We start from the raw sequence: 23,453 nt of genomic DNA on the forward strand, positions 1-23,453 counted from the left end.
TTTAAAAAAACGCCACACACATTAAAAAAATTGTTTATTAAATGACAACCAAGTACAAAAGACGTGGACCTAGTTCTCCTAAAATCTATCCTGATGTTTACTTCAAACACAGTCACACTTCACTATGATAAACGACCACATTAATGTGTTATTTTTGCCATTAAAGTAATAGTTCTGGGTCGGTAATGCCATAATTGCCAGCAAAAATACTTCCTTAGTGAAATACAAATATACTCTGAATCAGCACAAAGGTTTAAACAGCACTTTTGATTATCTGAGATTAAAACCAGCAGACTTTACGAGCGTACTACAGACACTAGAGCATATAAACATTTACATGTGCAGAGATCCATTCAGCTGCAGGAGTAGCTCAGAAGAAGTAGGCCTGCTCATATGCTGTGATGTTTGCGACATAGACAGGTGAGTAGCTGTAAATCAGTGAGGATTCCTCTTCTGCAGGACTGTCAAAGTGATGTAAACTTCTCCTTGCTAAACAAAGCAGAGCAGACATACATGTGGTTAGGTTACGTTAGAATAAAATAGCTTAATGGCGGTCATGTGAAAATCCTGTGAAAAACTAAGTATATGTTTACTTCTTTAATAGCAATTAATCAAACTCACTTGATAAAATAATCGACAGCAAGTAACAATTTTATAGACCCCTTCTATACAAGCAGAAATTTTGACAGTTTGCAAGTTTGGAGCGTTTAGGTGTGTGCCATAGTTTTTCCAGAAGAGGACATCCCAGCAAATTCACTTCAAGTGCAATACTCAGAAATTTAAAGAAACAAAACAAACAAGAGCCAAAACAAGACATCTCATACTCGGGCTTTAGTAACCATGTTAAATGCTACAATGCATGAGAGTATACTGATGGATACAAATATAGCTTGTTTGGAAGGGCTGCCAAGACAAAGCGACATTTTTCCTAAAAAGAACATGGCAGCACAGTTTAGGTTTGCAAAGATGCATCTGAACAAACTGCAAGATTTCTGGAACAAAGTTCTTTGGAAAGCCAAGACCAAAGTAGAGATGTTTGGAGAAAACCAAGAAAATGCAAATGAGCACTAACCCCTCACACCAGCTGCCAAGCACAATGGTGGGGGGTAATTATTTGTGCTCTTTTTCCAGCCACAGGACCTGCATGCCTTGCAGTCACCAAGTTAACCATGAACTTCAAATACTAGTGATGCTCCATCACTGCATCTCACTGGGTGTTAGCTCGCTCTGCGGTAAGTAGTATTACTTCCCGTTCCTGTTACAGCGCACAGTGGGGCCTGTGTAGCCTTTCTACTTAGCCAATTTAATCGAAAGCGTCTAAATTCATAGTGTACTCTTCACGTGCTTTATCCAAAATTGTTGGGACAACGATCCCAAGCACAGCAGCAAACCTGCAACAGAATGGCTAAAAAAAAGAAATCAAAAGGAAAGAATCAAGGTGTTGCAACGGCCCAAATTCCAGACCTCAACCATAGTGAAATCCTGTCACGGGAACCTAAAGGAGCCGTGCATAAACAATTGTCTGCAATCTTTAATGAACTGAAGCACTGCTGTAAAGAACAGAGGGCCCAAATTCCTCCACAGTGACGTGACAGACCGATAAAGTCACACAAAAGGATTACTTAAGCTATTGCCACTAAAAGTGGTTCTGCAAGCTACTAGTTTACACAGCACTGCATGGAGTCCTGTGAAGTTGTTGTTTTTTTTTGTTTTTTCACGTCTGCAAGTGAAACTGATCAAAACAGGGCGATAAATATACCCACAGTTCTGAAAGCAGTTCATGAGAAGATAGCACGCTGTTTTATATAAGGTTTGCATCAGTGATGCTGATTAGTTAAGTTGGTTTCACCAGGAAATAGCGGTCACCACAAAGGTCAGAGACATTCATACTAGTGGCCTACTGGAAGTGATTTTGTAGGACTCCAGCAGCGCTCATCCTGTTCCTCGTTTCAAAAAGGAGCAGATACCAGTCCTGGTGATGTGTTAGGACCTTCTATAGCTCTGTCCAACTCCTTTTGGTCATTGTACACGCTGCTGTGTTATCCTGGAGGTGTTGGACTACCTGTGAAACCTATGTAGGGTCCATGTATCACCTTATGCTACCAGTAGTGACATTGACCCTAGCTGAATGCATCTGTTGAGTTCATGTAACACCAATGCAACTGAAAACTGATTAACAACTCCCTCTGCTTCTTATTTGACTAGATTAATATCCCAGTTTAATTTGGGTTGATACTATACTCTGATTAAAAAGTGTTCCTTTAATTTTGTTGAGCAGTGTATGTCAGGGTCCTGGGACTGGGCGACCCAGGACCCCTGGGCAGTCATGGACCTGTGCTATTGTTGTGTATTTTGGTGTTGCTTCCCCTTCTCTGTGCTTGTGTATATGTGTGTGTGTGGGTGGCTGAGCACTTGTTTATAGGCGGCGTCAGGCCTGGAGGGTGTGGCCCTGCAAGGGGACTGGCCACACCCGAAGCCACACACCTGCTGCTGATCAGGCCTCGTCGGGGGAGCTACTTAAGAGAGTCTTGGAGCTCCCACCGACGCGGGAGCATTGCTTGGGACTCCACGTTAGTTACCCAGTTTAGGTTTTGGTCGTGTAGTGTATGCCTGCCATTGTTCAGTGTCCTGACTGCTGCCGCTATTGTTTCCCGCAGGAGGAGCGTGGAAGGCTTAAGGAGCAGCGAGCACCGGGAGTGCAGACACGGGAGCAGAGAGCACTTGGAGGGCACGACACGGGAGTCTGGGGAAAAACACGGGGATTTATTGTTGTTTGATATCACCCTCTGTAAATAAACGCACTGCTTGAACTTTGAGCTCCGCGCCTGGGTCCTCCTTCCCCACATCCCCACAGTCTGCCAGCCAGACCGTGACAGTGTATGTTTTTTGATAATGCATGCTTGTCATGTTACCTTCATTGACAAAAAATTCAGCTAGCAGCGACGATAACTGCACAGCGTGACGGGAGTGAGGGAAGTTCAGCTTTCTGTACCACTGAAAACGATTCACCTCCGGGTGCCACTGAACTCCGTAGAAAGGATATCTTTTACCTGTCAGAACAAAACAATATATCTCTTGGTACAGTGCTGTTGCATGGAAATCCTTCAGCTTCCCAAATAAAAAAATAAACCTTGTAACCTTCGAAAGTTGACACAAAGTGAGCTCCGTTCTTAGCGATGTTTGTTGACAAGATGGTGAAGAAACTCTGTAGCATCTCATTTTCCTGGAAGTCCTGTGAGAACATTCGTCATATTAGCAGTTATCATTTAAGTGTCTCTATTTGTTATTATTTTAACTCTCCTTCTTGTATGCAATACTCAGAACTGTTTGGATTTATTAGAAGAATTCGCTTTTGGGCTTCATTTCCACTAATGCTTTGTTTAATGTCCGCTCAAATGACGACAACTCTTTTCATGGCAGACAAATTCATTCTGAATGCAGATTAAAAGATATATCTGTAAAGTATATCTGTTAAACCCCTGCTGAAACGAACGCTCCTAACTGTGATCATTGGCTGGGATTTTATTTCTCCAAACAATAACTATTCAAAACCTAACAGAGGAAGTAAAACTTTCTGTTTGGCGACACTGGTCAGAAGAAGGCTCATGCTGTACCTTTATTGTAATTCCATAGTTGTGAAAATTGCCAGTCAGAGGTTCCTGGGTCAAAGCATTGATGAGCTCATCTGGGAAAGTATTGAACATCCGGCTGGACTGCACTTCTGCACGCAACACAAAAGGGTATTTGATTAAGTCCACTTATAAAATTGAACACATTTAACACAAAAGAAGAAAAAAAAACATCTGAATAGATATGTCTGAAGGTTCTCAGTCATCCAGGTCATCGTAGTCAAAGGAGCTTACAAAGAAAAGCGTCTGGACTTCTTTAAGTTACTTGAAGACGTTTCACCTCTCATCCGAGAAGCTTCTTCAGTTCTGAGGTCAAATGGTGGAGAGTATAAACCTAGTGGGAGTAACCCCCCACAGAGGGACAAAAGGACCCCCTGATGATCCTCTAATCGCCTGAGCCAAGGTGTGAAACTGGGTGTGGGTCCCAATCAGCCAGAGTTTCGCCTTACATATCACCGCCTTTACCCAGGGGATGCCATACCCTGCATTTACGGACTTCCTAAAATCCACAAGGAAGCTGTCCCACTCAGACCCATAGTCAGTAGCATAAACTCAGCCACTTATAACATTGCTAAACACCTTGCTACCATCCTTGCGCCTCTCGTGGGGAACACCCCACACCACATCAAGAACTCCACCGACTTCACCGACAAGGTCCAGAAACTTACCCTGGATCCAGATGAAACCATGGTGTCCTTTGATGTAGTCTCTCTCTTCACTTGCATACCCACCACGGAGGCCGTGGAGACTGTCAGAAAACGACTACAAGAAGACAGCTCCTTGGAGGACAGGACCAACTTCACACCCGATCAGATTTGCACACTGTTAGACCTCTGCCTCACCACTACATATTTCAAATACAACGAAGGCTTTTACAGACAAAAACATGGCTGTGCCATGGGCTCCCCCGTGTCACCTATTGTAGCCAACCTTTACATGGAGGAAGTGGAAAGGAAGGCTCTTGGCTCTTTCAAAGGAAGAGTACCCAGCCACTGGTACAGATATGTAGACGACACCTGGGTCAAAATCAAGACACAAGAAGTGGAATCCTTCACTGCGCACATTAACGCTGTGGATAAAAACATCAAGTTCACCAGGGAAGACACAAAGGACGACTGTTTGCCTTTCCTGGACTGCGCTGTGCACATTGAAGAGAACGGCAAACTCAACATCGAAGTTTACCGGAAGCCCACACACACGGACCAGTACCTCCTCTTTGACTCCCATCACCCTCTGGAACACAAACTTGGAGTAATTAGGACCCTACACCACCGGGCAGAACATGTTCCCTCTAAGCCTGAAGGAAAAAAGAAGGAACACACACACATGTAAAGGAAGCACTCAAAACGTGCGGCTATCCTAAATGGGCGTTCTTAAAGTCAGCAAAGAGGCACAGAAAAGAAGATCAGACACCAGCGAGGGAGGATAAGAAAGACAGACGCAACAACATTGTCATCCCCTATGTAGCCGGTGTATCAGAAAAACTCAGGAGGGTTTTCTCCAAGCACGACATCCCAGTGTATTTCAGACCCAGCAACACGCTCAGACAAAAACTGGTTCACCCGAAAGACAAAACGCCAAAACACAAACTTAACAATGTGGTGTATGCTGTACAGTGCAGCGAGGAATGCCCAGACCTCTACATTGGAGAGACCAAACAGCCACTTCACAAGCGCATGGCACAACACAGAAGAGCCACCTCCACAGGACAAGACTCAGCAGTCCATCTGCATCTTAAGGATAAAGGACACTCTTTCGAGGATGCCAATGTTCACATTTTGGACAGAGAGGATAGATGGTTTGAAAGAGGAGTGAAAGAAGCCATCTATGTCCACTGTGAGCGACCATCTTTGAACAGAGGCGGGGGTTTACGACACCAACTCTCTGCCATCTATAATCCAGTTTTGAGATCCCTTCCCTGACGCCTTAACGCCCACTCACATCCTGGGCCATCTGACCTCAGGAATTCGCATGATAAGGTGGGGCCAGGTTTCACAATGAACGCACCCGAAACTCTGGCTGATTGGGACCCACACCCAGTTTCACACCTTGGCTCAGGCGATTAGAGGATCATCAGGGGTCCTGTGGTCCCTCTGTGGGGGGTTACTCCCACTAGGTTTATATCTGGGACTCTCCACCATTTGACCTCAGAACTGAAGAAGCTTCTCGGATGAGAGGTGAAACGTCTTCAAGTAACTTAAAGAAGTCCAGACGCTTTTCTTTGCAAGCTCCTTTGACATCTGAATAGATATTTCAGTTTAGGATAAGACAATCTAGGCAATTTAACTGTTCAGAGATCTTCAGAAGTCATCATAGCTGATATGTCTAACCTCACACTCTGAAGAAAGGCAAAAATAGACTTTTGGGGGGAATAAATTTGAATATTTTTTGACGCATCTCAGTTTGATTATTTTATTTGTTCTCTAACTGACAAAGCTTTTGAGAACAATTTAATAATTTAACAATTTAATGCTTCAAGAGATCCATCATCATCATCCCTGTGCCCAAGAACAACAAGCCCTCATGCCTAAATAACTACTGGCCAGTTGCACTGATTCATCCTCCATCCCAAACACCACAGATCCGCTCCAGTTCACCTAATGACTCAACAGATCCACGGAGGACGCCATCGCCCATGTTCTGCACACCATCCTTAGCCACGTGGACAAAAAACAGGGTAACTATGTGAGACTGCTGTTTGCTGATTACAGTTCAGCATTTAACACAATAGTGCCCAGCAGACTGTTCACAAAGCTGAGGGATCTATCTAGGACACAACAGCCGTCTGTGTGCATGGGTGTTGGACTTCCTCACTGGCAGAACTCAGGTGGTGAGGGTGGGTAGGTGCGTCTCCGACAGCATCACCATCAACACAGGAGCGCTACAGGGCTGTGTCCTCTCTCCACTGCTCTACTCCCTCTGCACTTCAGACTGTGTGGCCACCCATGGCTCCAATACAATTATGAAGTTTGCTGACGACACAGTGGTGTTGGGTGCCATCTCCAATAACAATGAGGCGGCCTACATGGATGAAGTGAAGAATCTGGCATCGTGGTGCCGGAACAACCAAGTGGAGCTGAACGTCTGCAAGACCAAGGAGCTGGTGGTGGACTTCAGAAGGAGTAAGCACAGAGACTACAAGCCCATTACCATCAACGGCGCTCCAGTGGAGACGGTATAGTCCTTCAAGTACCTCAGTGTCCACATCTCCTCAGATCTGACATGATCTGCCCACATTCAGGTCCAGTCCTAAAAGGCTAGGCAGCGCCTGCACCACCTACGACAACTGAGGAAGTTCAGGGTCTCTCAGGGATCCTCAGGACTTTCTATGCAGGCGCTGTGGAGAGCATCTTCACACAGAACATCACATACTGGTATGGGAACAGCTGTGTCAAGGACAAAAAAGCTCTTCAGAGAGCGTACAGCAGAACGCTGCTGCAGGACTGCTCTCCCCTCCCTTCAGGACATCTATACCAGGAGATGCTGCTCTAGAGCAGCTCAGATACTGAAGGACCCGTTGAAGGTTCCACACCATCCGGGCAAGAACAGAGGCTCAAGAGGGGGTTCTTAGGGTAAGAGTAAAGTTGGGGTCAAAGAATTACAACAGCAACCTCATCCAAAGAGCACATCACATATATGCAGAAAGAGCATTTAAAGTTGGGGCCAAAAATCCCCCAGATTTGTAACTTGCCTCTACTGACACCAATTGTTTTGTTCAGGCACTCTTCTGCAAAAAATTTCTAACCACTGAGAAAAAAAAAAGTTCCAGCTAGCTTGCTTGCATGCATGCATACATACAAAAACACATTCCTCCAGTTAATTCAAAGAGTAAAAAAAATAACACAGATTCACATAAAGACAGCAACCAAGCACGAACCTGTGGTTAAGTTGAGGGGCAATGCTAAGTTCTCAGCTGGGGTTTTTGTCAGGAGATTTTCACCAGCCACCAGCACAGTGAGTAGCTGCATTCCCATGCATGTGCCCCAAATAGGGAAGTAGTCCCCGGCATCATTAGCCTGAAAGTCACAGGAAGTTGGAAATGTAATTTTTCTGCACCAACAGCAGGAAACCAAAACGAAAATTTACGCTAACATACAAAATGTTGCTAAATTTTTTTTCCCTTTTGCAATCAACAGTAGCTTAAATGTCCTGCACATGTAGGGCAAGTGTACGTCATATTAACAAACTAGTCTTGATCTTAAGCAATGTTCTCGGTGCAAAGATTAACCTCAAACTATTAATAATTGATTGAAGTTAACGTTAATTTTGTAGAGCAGAATTTCAAAATGCCAAGTGTAAGTGTTCAAATGTTGTTAAAGAAGCTCTTATTTTTCTTTGCTATTAAGCATTGGAAACCTTCAGGACAGGTACAAGATCTTCCCCTAAGAGGAGTTCATTTCTGCACAAACGAGACAGGCTTTGAAGCAGAAAACAATAAACAGAGAATGATGTTCTATACTAACCGCCAGAGCGAGCCTGTAAAAAATCTTCGCCACCCGGGCAAAGTCTGAAGTCTCCAAATCTGCATTTCCCCCAATGAAAATCAACCTGAACCGACATCACATGGCAAATAATGTAATCTATTTAGACACAAATTTCAGTTGCCAACACATTTAAATCAATATACAGCAGCTCACCCGTTTATCTTCATGAAAATGTTCTCATATTCAGATGTAGTCAGAGTTAATCTGTGCAGGGAAACAAAAAACAATGAGCGTTGTACTATTTTCCATTGTTCAGACTACACAATGGTGAGCTCACACAGGGGGGTCAACTTCTTCTTCTTCCACAAAATGTCAGCAACAACGTAAACATTAGGCGAGTTAACATTCACCTAATGTTGAACGCTGATGCAAAGTCACCAAGCTCCAATGACTGAAAATGAGTCTCCTTAAAAAAAAACTAAACTAAAAAAAACCCTCTCTCTGTTTTTAATATGCAGATTTAAAGACACTGTTGTTTTGAGTGAGGTTTAATAGGCATAATGAGCTCTAAATACACCCAGTTCTTTCCTTTTCATTGGAGCCAACAGAACAGACTTCTTTAAAAGCTCATCTTTACTCTTAAATGACTCAACCCACCTTATAGGCATCACTCTGCTGCCCCCAGACTCGATGTATTTCACGTAAGAGGAAGGTATGTAAGTCCTCCCAAATGGTTTCATAATTTCATCTGTAACAACCTGAGTTAAAACACCTGTGGAACAAAAATCACAGCAGCTCTGATTGAACAGTCAACAGGGACACAGCTACAGAAGTGATTCGCTCTGCTTTCTAAAGATGTGCATCTCTGTGAGTGAAATACCAAATATAAAGTCCTGATGGTGTATTTTACTCACCTATCACAGATCTGTCATTCACAGCCTCGTTGTTGCGTTTAGTCGGCATAGCTCTGCTGCAGCAGAAGCAGCAGGCAAAAAACAAGCACAGATAGGTCGAAACACCTGTGTTAAACATGTTTTTGGTCACCAGCTTAGTTCAGCAGAGCAGTCTTCTTTTACAAAGCTGTCAGAGCTGTGGATAATGAAAGCAGCCGACTTGTATAAGTCGTGTTAGAACAGGATATAGTCAGTTCAGGGAAGTGAGGAATGCCCAGATTTACATGTGACAACTCCTGTACCACACATGCCGGTCAAGCAACATGACTGCTGAGGTAAACAAAGGTTTTGCTGACAGCGCGGAGTTTTTGGCAACATTTTTGATCATTGAGTTTATTGGAAATTACGTAGCCTCATTGGTTTGTGCTGAGGTTTATAGTAGAGGACATGTGACCACTATAGCAGCCAGCTGCAGGTTCATGCATGGATAAAAACTGCTGTCAGACAAGTTTCTGTTCCAAAGTTAAAGTTTAAAAAGTTTAAAGGTGTTGCAGGCGTATTTTTCCAATAGTGTTGTTTAAATACAAGTTCCTCATAAGAGACCAAAATAACAATCCCCATGCATGACTGTCGCAACTTTTCTAATGCTTTATGTTAAAGTGGCAAAAACAACTGATTTTGTAACCGATACAGTTGATTCACAGATTGTGTAACACATGTTTTTTGTAACTTCAACCACTGATGAACACACATTCCTACCTTAAATTATGCAGACAGATGGCTTATGGTTTAGGAAGAGGGTAAAAAAAAAAAAAAAAAAAAAGCAATTGGTGCTCCAAGGGTTTCTAATACAGCTCGCCCAAATTCTTGCGGGCATAAGGAAACACTGACATGAAGGCTGCTTGTGTAAATGGAAAAATTCAACATTCGGTTTAGGCAAACACACGTTATGCAACAACAAGATGTTATTGTAACCACCGAAGCTTAACATGCATTTAAATGCCATACATAATGTTTATGTAAAATGTCACTTAATGCTTTACTTTCATATGTTAAAGGACTAACCTGAATCACTAGGAAGGATTTGAGTCACCAAAACAACTGTGCACCATTTGAGCACTCCAGCCTTTCCACTCATGGAGGATTGTTTGCATCCCGAGCTTTCTTCCAAATGGGCAAAAGTACAACAACTCCAAAAAAGGCATAGTTTGGTATAAACTGGACTCCGTGAGCAGAGTCAAGCAGATGTTTGCATGTCTTCATTAGAAAACGGAAAAGCAGGTTCTTGTAAGTGACTAGTTGCTTAACTGAGTTAACAGCCATGCTACTGGGAGCTCTGTCAGACAGGAGAGTGACTATTAGTGGAGTACCAGATAAGTAGGAATGAGTATTGCTGTATTTGTAATTGATTGTAAAAGTCTAACATAAAAAGATGGCATGGGGGAGTTCAAAAGGAGTACTTGGTCAAAAGGACGCAGGCGGAGACCTTGTAAGTCATTCCACTTGCAGGTAGTAAATAAGAAAAACTGCCTGGAGGTGCTCACAGTCCACAGGAGTGTTTGACTTGGAGTTCAAAGGTTTCCTGGCAGCTAGAGGAGGAGCAGAAAATACAGGTTACACAAGGTAAGTGCAGGAAATTACTCAAAACCAAGGAGGCCTGACGGTCACCATGTCAGGACAATCAAGACTGCCAAGCAGCAGCACAGGAGGCGTATCGAGGCCAGGTTTGAGAACAACACAAACCCAAGGCAGGTCTGGGAGGGCATCAGGGCTATCACGGACTACAAAAGAAGAACACCATCACCCTCAGCCGACAGTTCTACTCTGGCTGAGGATCTAAATCTCTTTTATGCCCGTTTTGACAGGGAGAACACCGACCCTGTCCTGTCCCCTCTCCCCTCAACCGACCCTGCTCCGGTCCTGAGCACTCATGAGCTGAGGCGTGTGTTCCGGAGCATTAACACCAGGAAGGCGGCCGGGCCGGATGGAGTGCTGGGCCGGGTGCTAAAAGACTGTGCTGCGGACCTGGCGGACGTCTTCACCTCTATATATAACACCTCGTTGTCCTGTTCACTGGTACCATCCTGTTTCAAAGCAGCAACCATCGTTCCCATCCCAAAACAGTCAAATGTCACATGTCTGAACGATTTCAGACCTGTGGCACTCACCCCCATTCCCGCCAAATGACTGGAGAGACTGGTCATTAAACACATCAGAGCTGATTTTCCACCATCCCTGGACTCGCACCAGTTTGCATACAGGGAGAACCGGTCAACCGAGGATGCGATCGCCACAGTGCTGCACACATTACTGAAGCACTTGGAACACAGGAACACCTATGCACGGCTCCTCTTTGTAGACTACAGCTCGGCTTTTAATACCATCCGGCCATACAAACTCCGTCCCAAACTCCACCAACTGGGACTTAACTCCTCTCTGTGCAACTGGATTGTGGACTTCCTCACTAACCGTAGACAGAGTGTCAGAGTGGGTAAGAACACCTCTTCCACCCTTGTGGTCAACACCGGTGCCCCTCAGGGGTGTGTTCTGAGCCCTCTGCTATACACTCTCTTCACCCATGACTGTATTTCCTCCTGCGCGTCCAATCTCATTGTTAAGTTTGCAGATGACACTACAGTGCTCGGACTTATATCCAACAATGATGAGACAAACTATAGGACAGAGGTGCAACAACTAGAGTCATGGTGCCACGACAATAACTTGGTCTTAAACACCAAAAAGACCAAGGAGATCATTGTAGATTTCCGGAAGAGGGGTCATAACAACCATCTGCCTCTCTTCATTGGCAGTGAGGCGGTGGAGAGGGTGAGCAGTTTTAAATTCTTGGGGGTAACTGTGACCGAGGACCTGTCCTGGGGCAACCATATCACCTCAGTTGTACGGAAGGCCCAACAGCGCCTCTACTACCTGAGGAGACTGCGGAGCGCACACATTCCCAGATCTCTGATGTTGAACTTCTACAACTGTGCCATCAGCAGCGTTCTGACGTATGGATTTCTAGTGTGGTTCCCCAGCTGCACCAAGGCCGATCAGCAAGCACTCCAGCGGGTGGTGAAAGAAGCTGGCAGAATTATTGGAACAAGTCTGCCAGAGATCAGTAATATCTTCCCCACTCGCTGTCTGAGGAGGGTGCACAGTATCCTGCGGGACCAACATCACCCTGCGCGCCACCTTTTCCATCTGCTGCCCTCAGGGAGAAGGTACAGGTCTATACAGGCCAGAACATCCAGACTGGCCAACAGCCTGTATCCACAGGCTGTGAGGCTCCTGAACTCTCTGCCCCCCTCTCACGGACAATAACCATATCCAACTTCTTAATAGCAATGAACTGGTCTGCATTGGTGCATCATATCTTTATTCTCTTCCCCCTCCTGTCCCCCCCCCTCTTTCTTAAATAGATAACTATCATATCTGATATCATATCTCACAGTACAATAATATTGAATGGGTTGCATTGTTGTATTTTGTCATGTTTCTCAGGTCTTTGTCTGAATTTCTACGAACATTATTGCTAAGGATTGTCTTATTGCATTGGAGTCACACTGGGTTAAATATGTACACTTGGGTTTTAAGGGGTATTTATTATTTTCTTCTTTTTTTTTTTTTGGGTTGTATGGAAGCCCCAAACGCAATTTCATTGTTCTTGACAATGACAATAAATAAATAAATACTAAAATACTAATCTGAGAACTGTGGCACCCAACAGCCAAGCTCTTGATTACGCCATAGAAAACAGCTGGGGGAACGACAACATGAGCCAGAAGGCTCCACCCAGGGGCGGATCAGAGGGAAGGTGCTAGCCAAGCTATTCCACCTGAGGCTAAGAACAGAGGTTAACAAATAATAAAAAATAAATAAATAGAAGTAAACCATGACAAAATCAGGATGCTATAAAATGTAAATAAAAACTGAAACCCCCCCCCCAAAAGGTAAACTGAACATCAAGAGATTTTTGTTTCTAAAAAATAAAAGCTTATCAAGTTATCTTACTGTTACTAAATGTAAGGTATATATGTAAGGCAATACTTTCCTCAAAGAAATTGTGAAACATGATATTGTGTTGCTTGGTAGTCATGTCAACGAGTCACCCCTGATGGAAGCAAGCTTGTCAGATTTTGCTCTAGTATCTGTTGTCAGATCTGAAGACTCTTCATATCATTCAAAAGGTCTGAAGGGACGTTTTTGCCTGGAAAATATTTCTCCCTGTTAATGTATCCCATCAACAGATAGTCCAGGTATTCCTCATCAGTGTCATTCCAAATGTCACCATAGACATTTTTTTCAAGATTTGTCACACCAATGACAACTCTCTTTAGTGACATTGGCATAACCAGATCAAAACATGTTTTGGTGTCACTTATTCTTGTCACAGAAAACCTTGCAATCCCAGGGGTCATTTTGATGACATTTGTAGCAGTTGCCCTGCCATATAAGCCACAAGGTACTGGACTCCAAAAGATGGTACCGCTTTTGAATTTGTGTGTTACAGGAAGAGCAGCTTCAGTCCCCATGACCGCCTCATAAGACCTCATATCATTGTCCTCTTCCATATTTCTGTTTTGTGTCCTCTGCCTTTAACAGAGCAAAATCTAAATTTAAATACAATTTTTAAAAGGCCGTTTTATGTTTTTAAAACCTAAAAACAAGTCTGTGCTGACCCCTACACAAGAGGAAGATTAATCTGTCTCCAGTATATTCAGTTCAGTCGTCAGATAACAACGAATTATGATAAATGATACACAGACATCAGATAACGTTTAGTGTTTCTGTTAAGCTGTTTTAATGGATGTACACTTAACAATTTATTCTACAGAACATATTAGAAAAAAACAAACTTTAAAAATTTCCTCACAGGATGCAGGGATCGAGTAAGAAAATGGAGTTAAAACCAAACTTAAGCTTACACATACCGATACGATTATTGGATTGGTAAACTGCAAGTCCTCAAACATCACATTTATATGTCCCACAGTGTTTGTCTTTTCAAAATACTGTACATTTATGGTAAAGACATTTGCTTCAGTCTCCAGGCAGATAACTTCAGATGCTACAGCTCTTTTATTCCAGGATATTCACACAGCTAAATTTGGTCCTTTCAGTCACACATTAGTCTAATTGAGAGTGGTCCTAACATCCATGGGAGCAGTGATCTTCATCTTCAAATGGCAAATAAATAATACGCTGGTCAATTCAGTTTTTCTCTGAAAAGAAAATAGACAAAATGGTACAAACTTAAACTCAAATAATAAATATTTATTTATTATTCAAATTATGAATTGGCACAGTTAGGTCCTCGTGTTTTTGCTGGCTTATACAGAAAGCACTTCATATGATTCTTAATCTTAGAAAGGATTTAAAACTAAAATTATTTAACTACAAAAGTCTGGAAAACTTGTTTTTCAGAATAAGGAACAATCATGCATACCTGACACAGATTTTTGTGATCAGATGATTTTCTTATTGTATACATAAAACGTAGTAATCTAGTTTTAAAGTAGATAATATATTTCAAACAAAATAGCAAAACAATATCAAGCAGACAGACTTACCTCTGAGTCTTTGTATTTCCTGACAAAGATCTTTACACACAGCTGCCAGCAGCTCTTCTTTTGGCTTCAAACCATCCAGAAATACTGGGGGGAAAATGCCACATTAAAAAACCCCACATCAGTGTCATTTATTTTATCATTCAGTGATAGTGCAGTTTGTTTGTTTTGTTTTGTTTAATAATCATTTGTTCTAATCATCACACATGCATATTTACCAAATTCTGATGTGTCGCTCTCGATCTCTTCTCGGTTTTTCAGGTACATTGGCCACACGTATCCGTCAAAGTAGCCAGGAGGATCAGGAGGTGTGTACACTCTTAAACTGTTGAAGACAGCAAAGAAGGTAGACACAGTTACTTTCTTTTTTTTGCATTAAGCGATACAACAGAATAAAAGTGCACAAAAAATGTCAAAAACTTCATATAAATACTCGATAATTAAATAAATACCTTCGTCTCCTCTTGCAGGCATCATAAGGTATTTCCATGAAATATTTTTTGTCAAACAGTTCATCCAGAGGCCTGGAAGGGTAAAACATAATAAACCAGTAGAAATCTCCATCAGATAAACACAATTCACAAATTCTTCAGTATAAATTATTATTTCTATTTATATCTGTCAGTTTTTTCTAGAAACAATAACACATTAATCAGTGCTGTATCTTTGCCTAACATTTAACGTAAGGCTCAATAATTGCCCCAAGTGATTTAAAAAAAAGAATTTCATAAAAACTGACATGAACAGCAAATTCCAGTATTATAAACAAAGTATTTAGTTACTTTCCAAAATATAAAGTCCTGTAAATCTTAAGCTTTCATTTGCTAAATTTATAACTGAAACACACATGATGTCCTTTTATTTAATCCTCATTTGTGTACCTGTAGTTGAAAATGAGGAAGCCTTCCACTATGAGCACGAACACCTGGTTATCGACTGATGGTTCTATAAGCTGGGTCTCCAGGCCTTGCTGTCTGAGGAACGACTCGGGATCTCTTCGCCAGGAGTCAACGTCCCTCATCATCATCTGCATGTGCAGAGCCTCGAGGACTTAAATAGACCAGTGAGCATGACTTTCTTTCACATTTTAAATGAAAAAAATTTAATAACTGAATGAATATTACATCCATTGTTTGGATACTTCTCCTTTATTTTCTGCCATTGTGGCTTTTTTATATCTTTCAGACTGTTGATTGACAAAAAGTGATTTTTAAGGTGTCACCTTGAGTTCTGTGAAACATTTTTACCATTTAATTTTAATTTGATTGCAATGAATGGAGAAGAAAATCAGTGATACCCCACATTACAATACATTACAATACCCTGTATTTCTTTTTAAAAATGCTTAGAAATGTTATTGTAGTCAACCAACCACGTTTCTATATTTTACATACATTTTTATGCAATTTTAAAACATGTAAAGGATTTCTTAATGTCCTTACACTATTTTTCACAGTTATTGACCCTAATAGTGGTGCATATTAACATTTTCAGACTTTAAAAACTTCTCCAGTTTGCTAAAACTTGGGAACTCGTGTATTAAAAAAAAATACCACAGGTCATATTTTTAGATGGACAGATGAACTACAAATTCTGTAGTGATCATAAGTCTGGATATCAAAGATGAATGTAGCCATCAAGTCTGAAATGTGAAGCTGAAGGACAAATGCCATAAAACCTGCAACCTTTCTACTGACCAGTAGGGGGCGGTTTTTCTTGCTGCACAAAGAAGTCTAATTGCATAGAGGTCTATGAGAAAAAACAACCTATTTCTAGCTTTTATCACCACAGGTTTTTCCAATAATCTGTCCTAGATAAGTCTTATCTAATATGTTGTAATACGGTGTAAAGCAAATTGTCCTTACTGTCATATTGCTTGAACCCATTGCTGTCCATCGGCACCTCAGAGTCATCCTGAAGAAAGAAGCATATGTGATGCTTGCACCAAGGCTGGAAAAGTAGCAGTATGCCTTGAACACAGCCTCACAGTCTACCTTAAAATATGAATCCTGTGCAATGATGCAGCTGTTGGGTATTTGCTCTTGCAGACTTGAGGCAAGTGTAGTTTTTCCTCCATTGGTCATCCTAAAGGAAAAAGAACATACATTAACTAATGAACATGTACTTTTAACAGTAAATCTACAAAAATAGCCTTGATATTTTTTTTAATGTTTGCCTCTTTCATTTAACTAAACTCTCTGAAATTACAGTCAATACAGAAATGTTTATCTGTAAAATGTCCTGCTCAGCCAGTGTTTCCTTCCATTATCGAAATTACTGCAACTGACAAAGAGGTTTCTTGCCATCCATATGTTCATGAATAAATAACTGAATACGTTTTTTAATTATTCTGCTGCTCCTTTTTGTCTCTCCCTTTGTTTTGTCTCTTAATTTCTTTTCCACTTCCTGTTTTATTTGCCTTTCCTATCTTTTTTTCCACCTGCACCTTGTCATCACATATGACAGTTTTCCTGCCCTCTTTCTAGTTTCACCTTTGTCTAATCAGCCTTGTGTGTATATACACTCACTGGTCACTTTATTAGGTACACCTCCTTAACTGCTTGTGAATATCTAATCGGCCGATCATATGGTAAATGGTAAATGGCCTGTATTTGTATAGCGCTTTACTTAGTCCCTAAGGACCCCAAAGCGCTTTACACTACATTCAGTCATTCACCCATTCACACACACATTCACACACTGGTGATGGCAAGCTACAATGTAGCCACAGCTGGCCTGGGGCGCACTGACAGAGGCACATGGCAGCAACTCATTGCATTTATGCATGTAGACATGATGAAGATGACCTGAAATTAAACCTTGATTGGGGGAAAAAGATGATTTAAGTTTTTTTTAATGTGGCATGGTTGTTGAGCCAGGTTGTTCAAAAACTGCTAATCTACTGGGATTTCTGGGTTTTAGAGCTGCAGAAGACCACAACAGGTGTCACCAACATCGGCTACATCAGCTACAATTCACACAATCTCACCAAAATTGGACAACAGAAGTTTGCAAAAATGTTGCTGGGTCTGATGAGTCTCAATTTCTGTTGCAATATTCAGACGGTACGGTCAGAATTTGGTGAAAACAACATGAACTGTTCAGGCTGGTAGTGGCCACCAGAGTCCCTGGATCTGAATCTAATAGAGTACCTATGTGTCACGGTGAAATGGGAGAGTCACATCATAAATGCTGACAAAACTACAGTAACTGTGCTTCATAGCCTTATTTTAAAGTGTTGTTTATTTGATTCGATATAGGTCAACTCTTGCTTTATTTTATGATTTAAGGTGTAAATGTCCTCATGACATTTTTCATATTTTGGGCCTCTTTTAATTAAATTACCTTTAACCACACAGAAAGAAACAGAAAAGGGCAGAAAGCTTGTAATGTCCTGATGCACGCTCCATGTGACGAAATCCCAGAAATCTGATTCTGTTCCTCTGGACATAACGTAGCGTTTTAGCAAAAGTTAAAATGCTACATCCAGATGAACAGAATCAACTTTCTGGCGGTAACGCTGTAATGTATTTACTGCCAGGTCATGCCAGTGAACAGCATCCCACTCTTTCATTGATAGTTGCTTCACAGGCTTGCCTCAAAGTTCATTTCAAGACCTGCCCACTCCTTTGGCAGCAGGTTTTTGTCCATAGTCATAGTCAAATCATAACAACAGTCGCCTCAAGTCGATTTATATTGTAAGGTAAAGACTCTGCAATAATCAGTGTTGGGTAAGTTACTTTAAATTAGTAAATTACTAGTTACTTTTTATAGAAGTAACTCAGTTATCTCAAGTTACTCGTTACTTTCAAAGTAACTAGTTACTAAGGTAAGTAACTTTGGCTTTACTCAGAATTCTCTTGTTAATGTGTTGCTTCCCTAACTTGGATACCCGGCAAGGATGCCAGTCTTCTAGCTTGCTTACATGTTAGCACTATCCTGCCACAAGTGCAGTGTGCCACCTATCAACAGAAAGGAAAAAAATAATGTGCATATTTCCAGGAGAGAAATCCCAGGCCTGGACTATCGTCGACTTCCACCATGATTCTAGCCCTACGTCACAGCATCACATGCGCTTTTTACATCCAACAGGAAAACTGCAATCGTGTTGCTTTCGATTGTACTCAGAAATTCTGCCTTCCGAATAGGAAGCTGTAGGTAACACCAGACTGCATACAGGGCTGGACTGAGACAAAAAATTGGCCCTGGGCATTTTGACTAGCCCACCATTATAGGAAAAATCATAAACCCTTTAAATGAAAAAAAAAAAAAAAAAAAAAACGCTGTTGTGACAGTGATGTACACTGTTCTGATGGTATATATGTCATATGCTGTGGGAGTGTCTGGTTGGGCGTGGTCCAGGTTCCTGTCATTTGTCCCTGGGAGTGGAGTTGGCCAGCTCATCACCTGTTGTCAATCTCCCGGGCTCCACCTAGAGGGTTTTTAAGCCAGCACGGCCTGCCACTCCTCGCCAGTTCGTCCTGCTACCATCTGTGGTAAACTCGGCCTCCTCTGAGCTCTGACTCTGTATATCTGGACCTTGGGTTAATATGTTTTTGTTTCCTGTATTCTTCAGATTCTCCACCCATCGCACTCACCAGTAGTGCTGTTTTTGGTCTCCATCCTGTCCTCCCATCTGCTCGGAACCCGAGGATTATATACTCCACTTCTCCTCAGCCTGCCCTTCAGTCTGTATTCTCCATCTCTTCGAAATCTGGACCGGACTCTCCACTCTTGACCCTCTTTGGAATACACCCCTGGCAGCCTTTTCCCCGTTAAATGACTAGGGTCGCCAAGTAAGCCCAAGACTATTCACTGGCACTCCGTACCTTTGTCCCTTACTCGTTTGTTTCCCATTCAGTAACATTTCTCCCCTGTGTTTACAGAAGTTCCCGTTAGAAGTCTCCCCGTGCTCTACGCCGGTTTCTCCGCCCACGGATTTCCTTTAGTTTTCTGCGTATGGTTTTTGTTAAACCCAGTTCCGTTCACGTTTTGTTCTTTTCAATAAATTATACACAGTTCTAAGCAAATTGAGTCTGTTCTTGAGTCCACCGCATTCTCGTCCGTGACAATATATGCATCAATCTATCAATCGTTTGTTGTAAGACTCTGATAATTATTAAATAAACGCTAGATATTTTAAATGAGAATAAGAAAGAAAAGTATTTCTTTGTGCCCCCCTCTCCCTGTTAATGCCCTACCTGGCCCCCTGGCAAAAACTTTGCTAGATCCGCCCCTGCACAGTTACCAGCTGTCGGCTACAAAGGATCCTGGTGCTATTTGTCTCTCAGAAACAGTTCATAACTTCCCTTCAACTCATTCATGTCACCTAAAAGGTAAACCTGTTTCTCCATCACCTGTTCAGCTCTGATGATTCAGTAAGGACATCTCCTGGTTTCATCTTCACGTTTCCCTCTCACCACATATCCAAACCGATATCATGACCAGCAGCTTTACAGCTGTGGCTCCAGCAAACATCAGCTGATACTAGAAAGTAATATTAAATAAATTCTAACAACAGGTGATCAAGCTTAAACGTGCTGCTGTTGTTTAGTGCGACCGCGTTCGCTGGTTTCTGCTTTCGGGCGCAAAGTGAGCGATTAACAAACAAGAGAGAAAAGACGATCAGCTGATCATTGATCAGTTTCATGATTGAAGTAGCAACAGGAGAGGGCGGGGGAGAGAATGAGAGAAGAAGAAGCAGCTGCGCAGCAAAGACACAGAATAACTCCAGCTTTGTGTCTTTTTCATTCTAGCTGAAGTACGGGACAAACTGTGTTCCTGTTCAGCTCAATACAAAACGCATAATATTTTCTCTGAATACCGGACGATTCCGTTTTTTACTGGACGGTTGGCAACTCTACTAACTAACCTTATGAATAAAATAAAGTTCAGTATCAGTAACATCATAGCACCCACCCAGCTGTAGAAACTTCGTCATGCTAGCTAGCACGCAGTACGAAAAAGTCAGCACAACGAAAATAAACTCCACCTAAACTTGGCTTATATCTGACCCAGATAGACTGCAGGTCATAACTTCTTACCTGAAGTTCAGTTCACCTGACACTCGGGCCGGTGGCCACCTCGGGTCTCTTCTCCTGCCTCCCCTTTCCCTCATCCACCTGCTGGCCTCCACCACTTGCTAATGTTACTGAATCTGTGGAAGCTCCGCCATAGCCACCACACAAAGTAACGAATAACGACTCTATCTAAATCCCAGTGACGATTAACGCATTCCTGATCTTGGCATAGAAACTAGTTACCGTGCTCGTTACCACAATAATAACGTAGTTACTGTAACGCGTTACTTAATACCGCATTGCATTAACTACTGGCAATAATAAAGAGGAAAACAATCAGACGAGGAAGCACTTGGAGACAGCGGGAAGGAAAAACTCCCTTTTAACAGGAAGCAACCTCCAGGAGAACCAGGATAAGGAAAGGGCAGCCATGTCCAACTAGCAGTAACTCCCATCACTCCTAGTTGTAATATGCACCAATCAATATATATCATGGTCACAAATATTTAAAAAAACAAATTTAACCCCTTAGTGCCTAGTGTACTATATTTCATACATAAGTTTTTTGTGAGTTTTTGAGACTTCTACATCAACATCATTCTGATTTTCCCCCCTCAAGAAACCTAAATAAATGCCATGGTCCTGGGTTAGTTTCTGGTTGTATATTTGTGACTTCTAGTTCTTAGGCTTTTGTTACTGAGCCTCCTCATGTGTTCCAGGTGTCACATCTCGTCAAATAATGTTCTCATTTCTGTTCTTCCCCAGTTCCAGCATCGAGTCTCTGTCTGTGTCTCATGTTTCCTGTTTTATTTTGATAGTTCCTCATCTTGTGTTAGTGTATTCTGTTTTGCTTCCTCCCGGTCTCTTGGGTGTGATTAGTCCCAGCTGTATTTTCCTCCTGGTCCTCATTCCCTCGTTACTCTTTTGTGTATTTAGTCCTCTGTCTTCCACTGTCTGTCACTGGTTTGTCTTTTCTCCCTCTGTGTTTCCAGGTTCCTTGTTTTCATGTATTGGTTAGCTTTCCCAGTTTAGGTTTTGTTACTTCCCTTCCTGCCTTTTGTTTGTAGTTTTGTTCAGCCCCCACGAAAAGGCTCACTTTTTGTTCAACTCCTCGCTCCGTCTCCATTGTGTGCTTTTGGGCCCACACTCTCTTCACTCTACACCGTCTGCTGTAGCAGACGTCAGAAAAATTGCACAATACATTTTTAATTATCTAGCAATTATTTCATGGTACAGACTTTAAAGGGTTAAGGTATCCTCATTGCAAATGTTGCTCATTATTTTTATTTATTGTAAAATTAAAAAAGAATAACTGATTATTATGGTGCTATCAGCATCAGTTAGGCCCTAGCTGGTTCTGTTTATTTTTTGTGTGAATGGGTGGATGACTGGTTGTGTAAAGTGCTTTGGGGTCCTTAGGGACTAGTAAAGCACTATATAAATACAGGCTATTTATCTGCAAAATGTGTTGTCAAATGCAAAATAAATGGTTTAAATTCTTTAAGGAACTTTTTTTTTATTTTGAAAAAAGTTGTTAAAATAGTACCAGTTGACATGTTTTTATAACACTCTCAGCTATTTGTATATCAGCCTAAAAATAGATGTAGTTAGGGGTACAGCCAGCATTTGCCCCATATCAAACTACACCCATCCGCAGTTTTGGGTGTGGTCTGAGGTTTAACTAGAAAACTTTAAAATGCAGATAAGTAAAGAATTCCTGCATGCTGTTGGTAATAAATAGGCAGTGCAAAGTTCAGTGCCCCTTCTTTCATCCTTCCATCAGCCTATGTACCATTTTCTGAGGAAGGGTTATCTTAAAACTGCACCTTCTACTGTGGAGGCAGATATTCAAAGCATGGTTCGCAAACCTTTTTTTGGAATATTTAAAATAAGCATTTGCAGACAAGGTTTGCATTGATCATCATTAAACACATAACATTAGATTAATACTAGGAGAATCAATGCAATTATCTGTTGTATTTAAGTTATATTTAAGTAAAAAACCCAGGGAGATTGGGGCTCACATGTCTAAAGAATAAACAACTCTTATCAGTGTTTTGACATCACTGCCATATGCAGTGGCTTACTAACACGTGTGCCCTCTGCTACTCTGTGATACATGCATGCTAAACAGCACTGGTGAGTAATTTAACATTTAATAAACTAATATATTTTGTTGCCTTTCTTATCTGCCTGTACTTTCTACTCATATGAGCAATTACCAAAAAGGATTTCACATTAAAAATTAAAATAAATAAATAAAACTCGAGCATGGAAAATATCCTCAAATGTCCCAAAATGACCTAAAAAGAAGTAGGCTGTAAAATTGGTGTTTTGCAAAAGGTTCAAAATTATTAGTGTGTTTAATCACTTACCCACCAATTCCTACAATTAGTGTCTTCATTCCACTTGTCTGCGTCTGTTCGCTGCAAAGCTACCGATTTATAGAACTTGTAATACTAACGTAATTAAGAAGTCACGTGCAAATGTATACACCACGCTGGTAGCTAGTCCTGCGAACGCAACAGTCCTCCCACGTGCTATTCTGGACGCTTACGATTTGCCGTTGGAGCCTCCACGTCACTCACGACCTGCCCATTGAGGGAAAAAAACATTTGTTTTGTTTTTTATTCATGTTGTTTTCTCTTCTTTAATCATTTATTACATTTTATACTGATATGTTCGTACTCAAATATTTATTTGCAAAAAAAAATGTTTCAAAGTGTTACAACTTAAATCTAAACATGTACAGTTATGAAATAACAATAAAAAAACAAAAATGAATTTTAAGAAAATGTAAATATATTTATACTTAATATATAGTCTATCATTATAATCTATAATATAATCTATAATTTGTTTGTTGTGAAATGTTGAAAACTTGGAAAAAAAACGCTGCATTACATCCAAAAGGCAATCG

At 41.5% G+C, this 23,453-nt stretch overlaps 2 protein-coding genes and 2 long non-coding RNA genes across 16 annotated transcripts; 2 read left to right on the forward strand and 2 right to left on the reverse strand.

The window, feature by feature from the left end:
* Positions 1–17: 17 nt before the first annotated feature.
* Positions 18–10,263, reverse strand: LOC146562747 (gamma-glutamyl hydrolase). Of its 5 annotated transcripts, none has more exons than XM_085294840.1 (10): positions 10,012–10,263; positions 8,968–9,165; positions 8,711–8,825; positions 8,267–8,317; positions 8,093–8,177; positions 7,507–7,645; positions 3,615–3,721; positions 3,139–3,232; positions 2,913–3,050; positions 1,198–2,743 (listed from the first exon to the last, which is right to left on the reverse strand). In XM_085294840.1, the coding sequence occupies exons 2-10, from the start codon at positions 9,083–9,085 to the stop codon at positions 2,514–2,516; spliced, it is 1,077 nt and encodes a 358-aa protein (XP_085150966.1). In that variant the 5' UTR covers positions 9,086–9,165; positions 10,012–10,263; the 3' UTR covers positions 1,198–2,513. The 5 variants fall into 5 exon arrangements, with proteins under 5 accessions (XP_085150967.1, XP_085150966.1, XP_085150965.1 ...); XM_085294839.1 differs by having other exon boundaries at positions 8,968–9,142; positions 10,012–10,096; XM_085294835.1 differs by having other exon boundaries at positions 8,968–9,844; positions 10,012–10,080.
* On the forward strand, positions 10,010–15,536 carry LOC146562748 (uncharacterized). Its single transcript, XR_014894686.1, has 3 exons — positions 10,010–10,233; positions 14,775–14,859; positions 15,401–15,536. It is a non-coding gene; the product is annotated as an uncharacterized LOC146562748 (long non-coding RNA).
* On the reverse strand, positions 13,742–23,060 carry nmrk1 (nicotinamide riboside kinase 1). Of its 9 annotated transcripts, none has more exons than XM_085294851.1 (9): positions 22,909–23,037; positions 21,630–21,702; positions 16,508–16,598; positions 16,379–16,427; positions 15,395–15,540; positions 14,966–15,037; positions 14,732–14,838; positions 14,517–14,600; positions 13,742–14,168 (listed from the first exon to the last, which is right to left on the reverse strand). In XM_085294851.1, exons 3-9 carry the CDS (start codon positions 16,588–16,590, stop codon positions 14,158–14,160), a joined length of 552 nt encoding a protein of 183 aa, XP_085150977.1. In that variant the 5' UTR covers positions 16,591–16,598; positions 21,630–21,702; positions 22,909–23,037; the 3' UTR covers positions 13,742–14,157. The 9 variants fall into 9 exon arrangements, with proteins under 9 accessions (XP_085150977.1, XP_085150971.1, XP_085150970.1 ...); XM_085294845.1 differs by having other exon boundaries at positions 15,395–15,563; positions 22,909–23,029; XM_085294844.1 differs by lacking the exon at positions 21,630–21,702 and having other exon boundaries at positions 15,395–15,563; positions 22,909–23,060.
* Positions 19,170–19,543, forward strand: LOC146562750 (uncharacterized). Its single transcript, XR_014894685.1, has 2 exons — positions 19,170–19,309; positions 19,400–19,543. It is a non-coding gene; the product is annotated as an uncharacterized LOC146562750 (long non-coding RNA).
* Positions 23,061–23,453: the final 393 nt, after the last annotated feature.

The sequence above is a fragment of the Mchenga conophoros genome, linkage group LG12, assembly GCF_057382185.1.
Source record: "Mchenga conophoros isolate Kocher_MC1m ecotype Shallow Benthic linkage group LG12, M_conophoros_male_GT1.1, whole genome shotgun sequence".
In the NCBI taxonomy this organism is placed as follows: Eukaryota; Metazoa; Chordata; class Actinopteri; order Cichliformes; family Cichlidae; genus Mchenga; species Mchenga conophoros.

Excerpts from the sequence above, each read along its gene's own strand:
- nmrk1 (XM_085294843.1), bottom strand. The coding sequence starts at position 19,149 with ATGGGAGGACAGGATGGAGACCAAAAACAGCACTACTG. Across the intron at positions 16,599-19,111 it reads GACCAAAAACAGCACTACTG|GATGACCAATGGAGGAAAAA; the intron begins GTGAGTGCGATG and ends TTTTTCCTTTAG. Across the intron at positions 14,601-14,731 it reads GAGCGACACATCAGAATTTG|TATTTCTGGATGGTTTGAAG; the intron begins GTAAATATGCAT and ends TTTTCCCCCCAG.
- LOC146562747 (XM_085294840.1), bottom strand. The coding sequence starts at position 9,085 with ATGTTTAACACAGGTGTTTCGACCTATCTGTGCTTGTTTTTTGCCTGC. Across the intron at positions 8,826-8,967 it reads GAATGACAGATCTGTGATAG|GTGTTTTAACTCAGGTTGTT; the intron begins GTGAGTAAAATA and ends TTTGTTCCACAG. Across the intron at positions 7,646-8,092 it reads TTTACAGGCTCGCTCTGGCG|GCTAATGATGCCGGGGACTA; the intron begins GTTAGTATAGAA and ends TGTGACTTTCAG.